General features: G+C 44.8%; 1 protein-coding gene across 10 annotated transcripts in view; it reads left to right on the top strand.

Moving 5' to 3' along the window:
• Nucleotides 1–13,201, top strand: part of Dgkd (diacylglycerol kinase delta) — an 88,340-nt gene that overhangs the window by 52,273 nt on the left and 22,866 nt on the right. For all 10 annotated transcript variants that reach the window (XM_038338512.2, XM_038338516.2, XM_038338510.1 and 7 more), the window contains 6 exons: nucleotides 7,118–7,222; nucleotides 7,477–7,609; nucleotides 8,352–8,458; nucleotides 8,824–8,949; nucleotides 9,684–9,786; nucleotides 10,431–10,593. In XM_038338512.2, the coding sequence (XP_038194440.1) occupies nucleotides 7,118–7,222; nucleotides 7,477–7,609; nucleotides 8,352–8,458; nucleotides 8,824–8,949; nucleotides 9,684–9,786; nucleotides 10,431–10,593 (737 nt within the window). The remainder of the gene's footprint in view (nucleotides 1–7,117; nucleotides 7,223–7,476; nucleotides 7,610–8,351; nucleotides 8,459–8,823; nucleotides 8,950–9,683; nucleotides 9,787–10,430; nucleotides 10,594–13,201) is intronic.

The following is a 13,201-nucleotide window of genomic DNA, read 5'->3' as shown; positions in this document are numbered from 1 at the left end:
TCCTTGACTGATGGGTTGAATGACTGTCTGTACTAATATGCTACTGGCACTTACTTTGTTGCCATAGAGTGGTTATTATTTCTGGTTGCAAGGAAGGTAGCTTTACATCCTCCTTGTCCTCTGGATACAATCTGGTAGCTGGAGAGCTGGCCTGTGCTGGAGTGCACTGGGTATGGCAGGAGTAGGCTACCTCTTCTTTGGGCCTTGGCTGGAGAAAGACTTTGGAGGTGGTAGGGCTTGCTCCTCCACGAGTGATGATGTTAGGTCCTGTTTTCAGCTCTCATTCCAGGACATCTAGATGTTGGGATCCAGTGAAAGCCCACTGTGGTCATTCTGTATTCCCAAGGTCTTTGCTGTCAGTCGCTGATGTTTTCATTGCCCAGGGTTTTCTTTTCTTTTCTTCTTCTTCTTCTTCTTCTTTTTTTTTTTTTTGCTAGGAGAGTAAGGAAAACTGTATCAAGAGCTAGCCAAATTTGCCTTCATGAAATCTGAAGAGCAAGTGGCTCAGCATTCAGGCTGCATATCTGCCTGGCATGCTCAGTGCTTTGCCCTGCTCCACGTGTCTTGACCTTTGGACATTCTGGGTGTAGGGCCTCACCTTAATGGTGGGAAGGCTGTTTCCTGAAATGGTTTTGATGGGTGGTTCAGCCTTATGGTGCATTACCCTCCAGGTCTTACTTCTCTATCTTCTGTTTTGAACTCTTGAAAAAAATGTCATAGTGGGAGGGGCAACCAGTTGATGACTTAATGAGGTGTGCATTGATCCTTAGGCCATTCACCCTGCAAGAAGGGAATGAGATGAGCTATCCCACTGTTCTGTGTGAATCCAGAAGAGCTTGAGATTCATTCTTGTTCTCACTACCTTCTGCTCTGGAACTAGGCACTTTGCAGTCTTCCCTTCTGCTAAACAAGAAACAGCTGTGGGTAGAGGACCACCATGAATCTGGCCTGCCTGGTGCTTGCCCCTCAGCTTCCTCATTTGCTGTAGGACTTGGAGCAGCCCCATCTGGCTGCATTGGTTCTTCTCTCGTGAGAGTGAGGATTTCTTTTTTTTTCTTTTTCTTTTTTTTTTTTTTTTTTTTTTTTTTTTTTGGTTTTTCGAGACAGGATTTCTCTGTGGCTTTTGGAGCCTGTCCTGGAACTAGCTTTTGTAGACCAGGCTGGCCTCGAACTCACAGAGATCTGCCTGCCTCTGCCTTTCAAGTACTGGGATTAAAAGTGTGCACCACCATCGCCCCGGCAAGAGTGAGTATTTCTTAAGGGTGTGAAGAAGGCTCACTGGGTAGATACTGTAAGTAAAGCACCCTGTGGGTCACCTGAGGTTGCAAGTGTCCATCTCTGTTAGCCAATGTTGTCATCTGACACCTCCACTGTCTGTCAACCACAGTGGGTGTGAACCAGAGCCTACTGTTAGTTTATCTTTAGAAACTTCATCTGTGTCTCTAGTGTATTTCCTTTGTTTTGCCCACCAGGCCTTTTGCCTGCTAGACAAGCACTCTACCTCTGAGCCACATCTTCGGCTCTTGTAGCTCATACTTTCTCACTGCCTGTGGTTCAGTCATCTCCTTTGCCAATTCTTCCCAGCACCATGGCAGGTCTTCGGACTACCTTGAATGTCTTGAGTCCGTGTGGAGCAGGGCCTGGGTGGGACCTGTTGGAGGAATGCTACCAGATTGCCCCTTTGTGTCCTGGGAGGAAGATTCTGCTTGTGTTCCTGTTGGCAGGGCTGCAGCTGCTGGAAGTTACTCTTTATCTCGTGGGAAATCATGCACTTGTCTGAAGAGATAAAAGCAAAAGTTCTTTTAGTCAAACAGCTTTCTTTCCTCCCTCCCTCCCTCCCTCCCTCCCTCCCTCCCTCCCTCCCTCCCTCTCTTCCTCCCATCCTTCTTTTTGTTTTCTTTTCTTTTTTTGAGACAGGTCTCATTATTTAGATGAGGCTGACCTGGAACTCCTTGCCTTTGCAGGCATTTGAGAATGCTGGAACTAAAGACTTGTGCCACCGTGCCTCAGTCAAATAGAATTCCCTTCCATAGTTGCTTTTCGGGAGCCATAGTGTGTACTGTAAACTTCAGGATGTTTCTTAACTGGGTCCTTTGGGTTGGTAGTAAATGGTGTAGAAATTGTAAGAAACAGATATGAAGTATTTCCCAGCCTCTCAGCTTCCCTTAACTGACACTGTGTTTCCCCTCTACCACACAGTTGCTGTGCTTGCTTTTACTGTTTGTCTGTCTTGGGGAGCTGTGCTGCAGAGGGTCTGTTTTCTTGGTGGCAGTGTGGGTGTCTGCTATATGAACACAATAATTACTGTAGGCAGTCTCCTGCCATCTTTGTATCTGTCAGCACGAGTGATTTCTCATCTTCCATTTTTATGAGTGCTGCCCTGAATAATTTTCTATGCAGTGTGTGGTTTCTTGTGCAGGTAAAGGGCAGGGTAAATTTATAGAAATGTTTCTGTTGAGTTAAAAGTATATATTTTAAAGCTTGGTAGATTTTACCATATGCCCTCCATAAAGGTTGTGTTAACTTATACTCTGCCATTGAGAATCAGTGTAGCCTGCTATTACAGTATGACCTCTATGAATCTGGTAGGTTAAAAAGCATCTCAGGGTTGTTGAGATGGCGCAGGGTAAGGAATTGACTTCTGCAGGTTTTACTCTGACCTCTACACATGTGTTGTGAAATGAACCCCTTCACACATAATAATAATAAATGCAAATAAAATAAACTTTTAACTCTGTAATTTCAATTTGCATTTTCCTTGGGAAGAATACCAAGCAAATATTTTTGTAAAAATATTTAGAAACAGAGTTAAGATCTATTTCTAACCCTGAATCATTAAAAATCCCAACCACCTTTTGTGCTCATCGCTGGATGTCTTTGACTCCTGCTGTCTCTTGCACATGTGTTTTTCTTTCTTTAATAATTTATACTTACCTTGTGTGGTGAGAGTCAGTTCTTTCCCCCTAGGATGTGAGCTCCTGGGATCAAGCTCAGGTTGTCATGCTTTACCTGCTCAACTGTCTTGCCAGTCCTCAAACATGGGGATATGTAAGGGTTCCTTTTTTCTTTTTCACTCCCCTTCCTTCCTTCCTTCCTTCCTTCCTTCCTTCCTTCCTTCCTCCCTCCCTCCCTCCCTCCCTCCCTCCCTCCTTCCATCCCTTCCTTCCTTTTTTCCATTCATTCATTTACTCTTTTTTTTAAAAAATTGTTCTCACTGTGTAGCTCTGGTTGGCTTGAAACTTGGTGTGTAGGCCAGGCTGTCCTCCTGCCTCTACCTTAGGGTACTGGACTTAAAGGTGTGCCATACCATTCTTGACTACGTGGTTATTGTTATGTTTTTAAGAATTCCAACTTCTAGCCGGGTGGTGGTGGCGCATGCCTTTAATTCCAGCACTCAGGAGGCAGAAGCAGATGGATCTCTGAGTTTGAGGCCAGCCTGGTCTACAAGAGTTAGTTCCAGGACAGACCCCAAAACTACAGAGAAACCCTGTCTTGAAAAAAAAAAAGAATTCCAACCTCTGTATTTTTTATTTATTTATTTATTTATTTATTTATTTATTTATTTATGCTGAAGCTAAAAATATACACATGGAAAAAAGGTACTTCTTTGTCTCTGTGGTACCTGTTGGCAGGTGGTATGACAGGCCTGCAGGGTTTCTCCAGGGAGATGAGGACTGTGGGATGAGCCAGGTACAACACTTGGCAGACTCAGTTGTCTGTGGGCAGTTCAGAAATATGGAAGGTGGTAAGCTCTGATTGTAGAGGAGTGGGGGCCTAATTTTATTTGGCAGGATTTTGCTGTGATGATCTCATTTCATTGACTGGGCTGTTTTAAGGAATGCAGTGCTCACACCGACTGTCTCTTGGTAATATTACACCAGCAGTACTGAAGGTGGAGGATTGTGATTGTGGGGCAGTTCAGGTGCAAGGTGCCAGGACAGTGCTTTGCAAGGTGTTGCTGACATATCCTTCAGGGCTAAGATGATGTGGTGCTGTCAGTACCTGGAAAAACACCTGCTACAAGTTATAAAACTTTGGGCACAGGGGTCAAAATGTGGTATTGGTCCTAGGCAGATTGGGTTCCTTCACTGCCCTCTTAAGGGTCTGTCCACCCCCTTTCCAAAAGAGAAACAGGAACTTCCCACATTCAACTATGAAGCTAAGTGGGGTTCGCATTAGTGTCTGTTTTGGGTTTCTTTACTATAGAACAGACACAGCTTTAAAGTTAAGTCCAGAGACCAGATGGTGGTGGCACACTCCTTTAATCCCAGAACTTGGGAGGCAGAGGCAGGTGGATTTCAATGAGTTTGAGGCCAGCCTGGTCTACAAAGCGAGTTGCAGGACAGCCAGGACTGTTAAACAGAGAAACTCATTTCAAGTCCCCCACTCCCACCCCCTGAGTAAATAAAATAAAGGAAAGTCCAAACTCAGGTTTCTTGACATCTGTCTGCTAGTTTTGCGTTGGCTCTGCTGTTGAGTCTATGGAAATGACATTATTGATTGTTTGATTCATTAACTTATTGGCTTTAAGCATAACATTTTTGCAGTGGGTACTACCCACTTTCAATATATGCAGTACTAGATTAGGGGAGGGAGCAAAGATCCATTTTCCAGTGCATGCTGATTCTGGAATAATGCAGCTGTTCCTCTCATAGTTGTGGAAGTGGTAGACATTGCATTGATACAGAAGGTTCACCTCTGTGAGTGTCCTGATCCCTGTTATCGCTGAGCTATGCAGTGTCAAGTACATATTCTTTCTTTGACTGTGTTTTATTATACTGATCAAAATGTTCACCTGTGGAGGCTGTCCTAGAGTGACTCATTAAGAAAGAGTTTGCAGACTTTGCAGAAGACAAAGGATAATGAGTAGAGTTTCAGTTCCTGCCATCATCTTTGACCATGTCTGAAGCACTTGCTAATCCCACTTCTGGGCCTCATACTGTGGTCCTTGTGGTCTGGTGAGCATATGAGGCAGTTATAGGTTTGTTTTTCTCTAATGTGAGTTTTCTCTGGGTGGCAGTTTCATCTTCATGTCCTTGGACACTCAGCTATGGAGCAGACATCAGCAAGTGAGAGGATGTGAGTAGTGGAAGGGAAGCCCTTCAGGGTCTCTGTCTCAGGAAGGTCGTGATCCTCCCCTGCTGTCTCTGTCTTCACTTTAGCATGCTCTTAGCTTTTCACCATGTCTGTGCCCAGTGTGCCCTCAGATTCTTCATTCTAAGAACCCTGGGAACCTGAGAGTAAACAAAGCTTTTAGTGTTCATTATCTCTGGGATGAACCTTCATTACTGGAAAGGGCACTGCTCCTGTGTGTTCTGAATCCCGGACAAAATCATAGCCACTTGAATGTCATGTTCCTGAGTTGAGTCTTCTTATAAGTTTAAATAGATAAGATGGGTAGAAACCCAAAGGTTAAAATCTTTTGATTGTAAAGCCTCCCTGGAAATAGGCATTTTTCTAAACCTGTTGGTTGGTGGGAATGAAAAAATGGCCCAGCACTTGCAGAAGGAAATATGGCAACATTTAACAAAGTTACATATGCATTAGAGTAAGTGGGAAATTACACTTTCAGGAATTTGGCCCAGAGATTCACTGTAAAAATAGTAAAAGATTATTCTCTATGTCACTCTGTGAAATAGCAAAGGGTTTTAAACAGTGCAGAGTTCCCAGTGGTAAACAATACTAGCTGAGCAGCTGGTGGGTCTGCATTATGGACTGCTGTGCTCCTCTAACGCTATGTGCTGTCAGGCATGGAGGCTAGGATACACAGTTATGAGAGAAAGCAAAGGTGGGAAGTGATGTCTGTAGTATGCTACTGTTTAGAGAAAGAATATAAATACTTTTTTGTTTGCATGTAGTTTATAAATGGAACGAAGCTTTTCTTCTTTCTTTTCTACTTAAGGGAATCAAAAATAGAAGGAAAAGACACAAAAACCAGACCTCTACCCAAACATTTTTTTTGTATAAATTTGATTTGGGAATTACTTAAACATTTGCATTTTTATGTTACATGTATTTGTTTATGTGTATGTACACATATTGTACATGTGTGAAGGTCAGAGGACAACTTGCATTAGTTGGGTCCCTCATTCTGTTGTGCAAGCCTTGGGGCTTGAACTCAGGTCATAGGCTTGATAGTGAGAGCCTGTACCTGCTGAGCTTGTTGTTCCTGTATCATTTGTTAAACAAAAAATTAAGAGGTTATAGAAATTTTGATAAATATTAATCACTTTTTTTCCCTAAAATGTTTGTACCTGTTTGCCTCCCGTCAGTACTTGAGACTCCTTTTTATCACATTTTTGACAAGTCTAGATGTCATCTTATTGAACTTCACAAAACTGATAGGGAAAAGAGGCTGCTTCTTCCTTTCTGTGGTGGTACTGATGCAGCATCCCCACATTTTATTATTTTTGTCCTTTTCTGAAGGGAGCTTCTCACTAGTTTATAAACTCTCCCTGCCTTTCTTTCCATCTGTTGGCTAGCACCAGTTGTGTATCATTCCAGCTAACTTGTAGAAGCTGTTGTTGCTATGTTGTCTTATGTGGGACACATGCTCATGTTAGTTTAGTGCAGCTGGATCAGACTTCCTATGTCTTTTAAGTACTGCTCATTAAGTTAAAGCTCTCTGGAACAACAGCTCTATGTTCCTGTGTTTGTTTCTCTTTTTCAGTTTTCTAGGACTTACTTCTTATATAATCTGAGCAGTGAGTTCTGAGTGTTCACTTAGGTTTGTAGCTGGTGGAGAGCTAATGAAATGCTATTGGCCTTTTGAGTTGAGAGTGAAATTGATCTTTTTTTTTTTTTCCAAGATAGGGTTTCTCTTTGTAGCTCTGACTATCCTGAAACTCACTCTGTAGACTAGGCTGACCTCGAACTCAAGAGCTGCCTGCCTCTGCTTCCCAAGTACTGTGTAATTAAAGATGTACACCACCACTGCCCAGCTGAGATTGATTGATCTTGATTTACAGTAACACATGATAAATACTTTTATGATCTGTTTATTGTGAATACCTGGATGAAGCATTTTCCCTGTGACTACACACATTCATAGATAAAGCTTTTGTAGCTGCCAGATTTGGCCGTGTTCACAGGTTCATGGGGTGCGTTCTTCTCCCAGGTCATCACTCCCTGTAGGAAGCTCATCTTGTGTGCTGACAACAGGAAAGAAATGGAAGATTGGATTGCAGCACTCAAGACTGTCCAGAACAAGGAGCATTTTGAGGTGAAAAGAGAAGTATATTTTCTTTGGGTGCCTGTTGTTGCCTCTCTTGCTCTCACTCTAACATGCCCCCTCCCCCAGTGACTTCTGAGTGGACCCCAGCATGTGTCTTGTGAACCTGTCAAGACTGTGGTCCTCCTGTTCTTCTTGAATCTGACTTCCTCTCTAGGGTACTTTAAGATTCTCTTTAAGTTGTTACATTAAAGAATTCCAAAGGGAAATCTTACCTTTGTCCTCTTTATATATCATTCTTCTAGCCTACCCAATACAGTATGGATCATTTCTCAGGGATGCACAACTGGTATGCCTGTTCCCATGCACGGCCAACCTATTGCAATGTGTGTCGTGAAGTTTTGTCTGGAGTCACATCCCATGGGCTCTCCTGTGAAGGTAAGGAAACTGCATTTGTCACTTTGTGGTGAAAGGTGACCTGAGGTTTTACTTGATAAACTGTTTGAAATCCAAGCACAGTCATAATAAATGAGTATTGCTGTGACTGAGGGTGGTCAAGGGAGAAGTGGTCCCCACCACTGCATTCTTCTTGATCTTCACCCGGAGGACTCAGCCTTGGGTATCATGTATCACAGAGCTGCAGAGGGATGGAAGGGCAGTAGTAGTGAAGAGACAGGAGTGTGGGCCCTGTCTGGGCTGTGTCCTAAATATAGGAGAGAAAATGCCTCAGAGAGTACAGGGTCAGGGGATGGTTCTGGGCAGACCAGGGGTCACATAGGGACTGCAAACTCTGACTTATGACCAGGCCTATCTTCTGCTCATTTTGCATAGCTTGTGAATATGGCTTGTTTTACATTTATTTTAAATGGATGAAGAAAATTCAAAAGAAGATTATTTTGTTATATGGAGTTATTTCAGTTCCGTAGTGTTTTCTGAGTCTGCTTATCTGAGTAGAGGTTAGGTGCTGTGACAGTGGCCCACATTGTCCTGCAAAGCCTTAGCTGCTCACTCTACTGTCCCCACTGTCTCTAACCATACTCTGCTGTTATGGACAGCAGCACCAAGGATGTCCATCAAAATCTCTTCATTCCACCCCAACTTTACTAAGCAGCCATCTGCCCCACAGGGAAGCTCCTGCTGAGAGTGAAACTTATAGGGTTGTGTGTTCCTTTTCCCACAGTGTGCAAATTTAAGGCTCACAAACGGTGTGCTGTACGTGCAACCAGTAACTGCAAGTGGACCACATTGGCCTCGATCGGGAAGGACATCATTGAGGATGAGGATGGGGTACGTCTAGGGGGCATTCTGCCTGTGACATGCACAGTACCCACTATCTTGCCTTCCCCCTACACTTCTCATTTGAGATATCAAACTGGGATCAGGTGTCCCTGAAAGTTATATCTGGGACCTTTGTGATTACTGTACTCCCAGCTCTGCCCTAATCTCCATCAGTCTGGCTGTCTCCTTCCTAGTAAGTGCTGTGATGTGGAAGGCATCTCATAGGCCCTGCTTATCCCTGCCCACACTGGCCATCAGGGAGGAGCTTGTGCCGGGAGGAGTGTCTCAAAAAGAGCCCTTCTGCCTCAGGGTGCCCAACTGATCCTGTGTTGGAACTCTGGGATGTCTTTAGTATGTCCTTGTTTCGTCTACAGATTGCCATGCCCCACCAGTGGCTGGAAGGAAACCTGCCTGTGAGCGCCAAGTGCATTGTGTGTGACAAGACTTGTGGCAGCGTGTTGCGCCTTCAGGACTGGCGCTGTCTTTGGTGCAAGGCCATGGTGAGTGTGCAGCATCTGCCCTGCCTGTGGGTGTATGGACACAACTGGGCCCCGGGATTTGTTTTTCTTCCTCCTAACTCCTTGTAAGTTTACCCCAGAGGCTTCCCAAAAGCTCAGAGCCTTGACTATCCCACATGTGCCTGGTCATCCTCATTCTTGACAGTTTTGTAGTGCCTTTCCTTTGATTTGGTCCTGCCTTTTACATGAAAACTATTGTATCTTCTCTGGACAGCATCTCAGCAGGTTGGAAAGGCATCTTTTGGCACAATAATTATAGCAATCAACATCCTTGTGTATGGAGGAGGAAGAGCCACAGAATGACTGTGCTTCTCTCCCCCGCCCCGCCCCCAATTTCACCAATCTCAAGGTGTTTAATGCTGGGTCCATGATTAGACAGCTGTGGTTTCTATGGCTTGTACCTAGTTTTGAGCCTGAGACTGACCAGGAAGGAGCCTAGTCACATGAAGGCAGGTTGTTCAGGAACCCTGAAAGGTAAGTTAATAACTATGATAGGAGCTGAGGCTGCAGTTTGATTTCATGTCTGACTCCCATTGGATGTATCTGATTCTCAACTTCAATGTGCAGGCCAGGAAATAGGATGCTTGGAGCATAGATTAGCCTGCTCTAATGCTGTTTTTCTCTTCTTGAGAAGGCTTTCCAGTTGCTGGGCCAGGGAGTCTCTGGCGTGTCCAAGGAGACTGAGACCCTTGGTAACATGTGGATTTTTATTTTAGGTTCATACATCATGCAAAGAGTCCTTGGTGACGAAGTGTCCGCTTGGCCTGTGTAAGGTGTCTGTCATCCCTCCCACAGCACTCAACAGTATTGACTCTGATGGTAGGTGCTCCATGCTTGTGTTCACATACATGCCCTTTGTCCGTGCTTCCTCCTCTACCAGCTCTGGAGATGGGTGTCTTGGCAATTCTGAGACATGGTCATCAAGAGGCTAGGCTCAGCTGTGGAATGGGCAGGGGCCACAATTGTCATCCTAGGAATTGCCATAGGACTCACAGATTGAGCCAGCACTTTTCTGGAAGAGCTGATAGAGACCTTTGGCTGTTGAGTGGAGATCAAATGTAAAGTGTCCTGGTCTGCCATGAGCTCGAGGGCTATGCCTGTCACCATCTGTGGCAGATCCTAGCATGTTGGCCCAGAACCTCTCTCCATATCCACTGGGACAATGAAGAAGTATGCTAGCAAGGATTGGTGAAAGGGATCTCTGGGGTACATGTTTTAGAGGAAAGAGTTCTGTCAGGCTAGCAGCAAGAGGAGGGGACAGTGCAGTGAGGTCAAATCTAGAGTCCTTGGAGATGGGAGATAAGATGAGGTGGGGCTCACTCTCTTCACAGCTGGGCTGTTCCTCACGGACGCATTGGCTCACTCTGAATTCTGTGCCTCTTGTGCTGATTGTTGCTGCTTATTCAGACCATAGCACTTCAACAGCTTGTAAGGGCTCTTTTCTGTTCCACCCTCACTTTCAGGGTTCTGGAAGGCCACCTGTCCCCCATCTTGCACAAGCCCCCTGCTGGTCTTCGTCAACTCCAAAAGTGGAGACAACCAAGGTGTGAAGTTCCTCAGAAGATTCAAGCAGTTGCTGAACCCTGCCCAGGTTTTTGACCTCATGAATGGAGGACCACACCTTGGGTAGGGATTGTGTGAGATGTGTTGTTCTTGGAACTTCCAATGTTTTGTAGTTAAGACATGCTTGTTTTAAAAGGATGAAAGAGAAGAAATTTTTAGCTAGTGTGTATTAGTGCTAGCTGTTCTTGCAGAGGACCCAAGTTTGATTCCCAGCTCCCATGTGGCAGCTCACAACTGTTTATAAGTTCAGTTCCTGGAGACCTGACACCTTCTTCTTGCCTCTGTAGACACTACACACATGTGATGCATGAATGTACATGGAAGCAAAACATCAATATACATAAAATAAAAGTAAATCTTTATAAAGAAAAATTTTAAATAGCAAAGAAGTTCATCTGCCTATCACCAAATTGCACTTATGAAGGACATATTGCTAATAGTTGGTAGACGTTTGCACCCTTCAGCTTCCACTGTGAAAGCACCACATGTCTGTAAACATATATACACACCTGCTCTAGCTGCTACGTGCAACATGTTCACACGCATCAGCTCCTGTGCTTGGAGTCTTCCCATGTTGGTGCTTACGGATTTGCCTTGCTCTATTTACTGCCTGCTTAGTTCATAGGAAGTTTTTCTTCAGCAAAACTAAGGGGGCTTTTCCATCTTGAGAACACAGTAGTGTCTTCATACAGGTGCAGTGAGACTTGAGGAGCATCAGGGTCTGAGGCTTCTCATTTCCCAGTCAGAGAGACCATGTCTTTTCCTTTTGGTTTTGTATTTTCCACAAGTTTGTAGGAAATATTTGTCTTTGTAAGATAGGACTCAGAGGACATGCTAGCATTTGGGGAGACTGAAGTGGAAGGTGTTTGTAGCCCCTACTTTAATGTGTATTCTGGGAGGAACTCAAGAGTGAATTATTGTGGAGCCAGATGCTGCTATAGCACGAGCCTGACTTCTCTGTGTGTCTTTAGCTGACATGCTGTGGGGCTCATGCTTCCCATCACTCCTTGGTACTGGTCCTTCAGTTTCTTTTTGCTATTCTTGACCGCTTACTGAACCACTTTCTGGAAGTCAGTCACAAATGACCTCCTCCCTCAGACTGCTTGCTTAATGGCAGGATTCCTGGAATCCTACAGATACCTGTTTTTTGAACAGCACAGGTCCGTTCTTTCTGAGGTTGATGAGGAACTAGTCTCAGTTTAGCAGTAGGGAGATTCAAGGTATGAGATATGCCAGAGGCACTACACCAAACAGGTTCATGTGGCTATAAATGTACTGTAGGGATATTGCATGAAGGCTCCACTGTACTCTGGCAGGGAAGCTGCATGGTAGAACTGAGTTTTAGGTTTCATGGTGCTGTGGCAGGGAAGCTACAGTAGAACTGGATTGTGATGTGCAAGAGCTCCATGATTTACAACTGTGCACAGTGAGGTGAATTAAGAGGTCCAGTGGAGCTGGCATGGGAGTTGTTCATGGGAAACATCCTGAGTTCTGGCCTTGATTGACCACTGCTTCCCCAGAGAGCAAGGTCCTCACAGGTAAATATTTAAAGGATACATGTACATATGTCTCTCACCAGTTGGAGGTCAAATGCAGCCTTGCTGCTTAGCACTTAGGTTCAGATCTGAGGCAATGTCTTGTCTGTCTTAGCGTGTGTTCTGAGTACTTCCTCTGTGTCCAGCTCTGCAAGCCCCCAGATGGGAAGGCAACATATGTGGATGGTTAGGGTCACGTGGTACAACCTTCGGCCACTTGAATGGAGGGAGGCACTGATTTTTTTGGGATCTCTAGTAAGGGTGCCTATGCTAAGCCAGTGTCTTAGTATCTCCAGTGTGCTAGCCCCAAAGGAGAGCCATCATCTTCTCCTCTATGCATGGTGGGCCTGGTTAGACCTTGGGGGAGCTGAGGACATAAGTTGCTTGTCAGAGAGAGCTGCAATTGTTTGCTGAGATATTTGACTCTTTCCTAAAGAAGGACAGCAGCCTCTTAAATAGCAAGTCATTAGAGAAAACATATAACAATCTTTTTGCTTGAGGAGGGTTTTGTCGGAAGCTCCTTGAGAACTCAGAGGAGTAATAGAGGCTGAGCCTAGTTGAACTAGGGGAGGAAGCTAGGGGGCTTATCCAAATGCTGGGCTAGGACCATGTCCAAAGAGGGACATATCCTGCTGGAGGCACTATAGGACACCAGGGATGTACATCCTGGTGGAGGTGTGGGCATGGAGCTTCAGGGGTATACAATGTGGAATTAGTCATTAGTACCTGTGTGGTTCTTGAATTGAAAGCAAGGATGAAGTCTGCAGGAAGAGTATGAGGAGTAAGCAAAGGCTGTGGTGTCATAGGAGTGGGAGGGGCAGTATGACCAACAGGAGCCCAAAAGGGAGACTGAAGTTAAAGAGACAAGGCTTGAATTACATGACTAGGAGAGCTGTGTGTCTGGTCTGGGGGTTAAATGCTGTAGAGGGGCTAGTATTTTGTGGGCATCTGTAACCTATGTGAGTGGTGCCAAGGCTCAGGGCCAGGCCACAAGGAAGGCTGGTAGTTAGTACATGAATAAGGAATATTGAAGATAGGGATTCTTGGGTCCAGTATTTGTCTGGGATGTAGAAGACTGTACCCACAAGTCTTGGTAAGTGCTGACATCAAATGAGACTGTCTTGATACTCTGTGGA

Source organism: Arvicola amphibius, chromosome 8 (assembly GCF_903992535.2).
Source record: "Arvicola amphibius chromosome 8, mArvAmp1.2, whole genome shotgun sequence".
Taxonomy (NCBI): Eukaryota; Metazoa; Chordata; class Mammalia; order Rodentia; family Cricetidae; genus Arvicola; species Arvicola amphibius.
The sequence above is the reverse complement of the archived record's forward strand: the minus strand, read 5'-3'. Positions and strand labels throughout refer to the sequence as shown.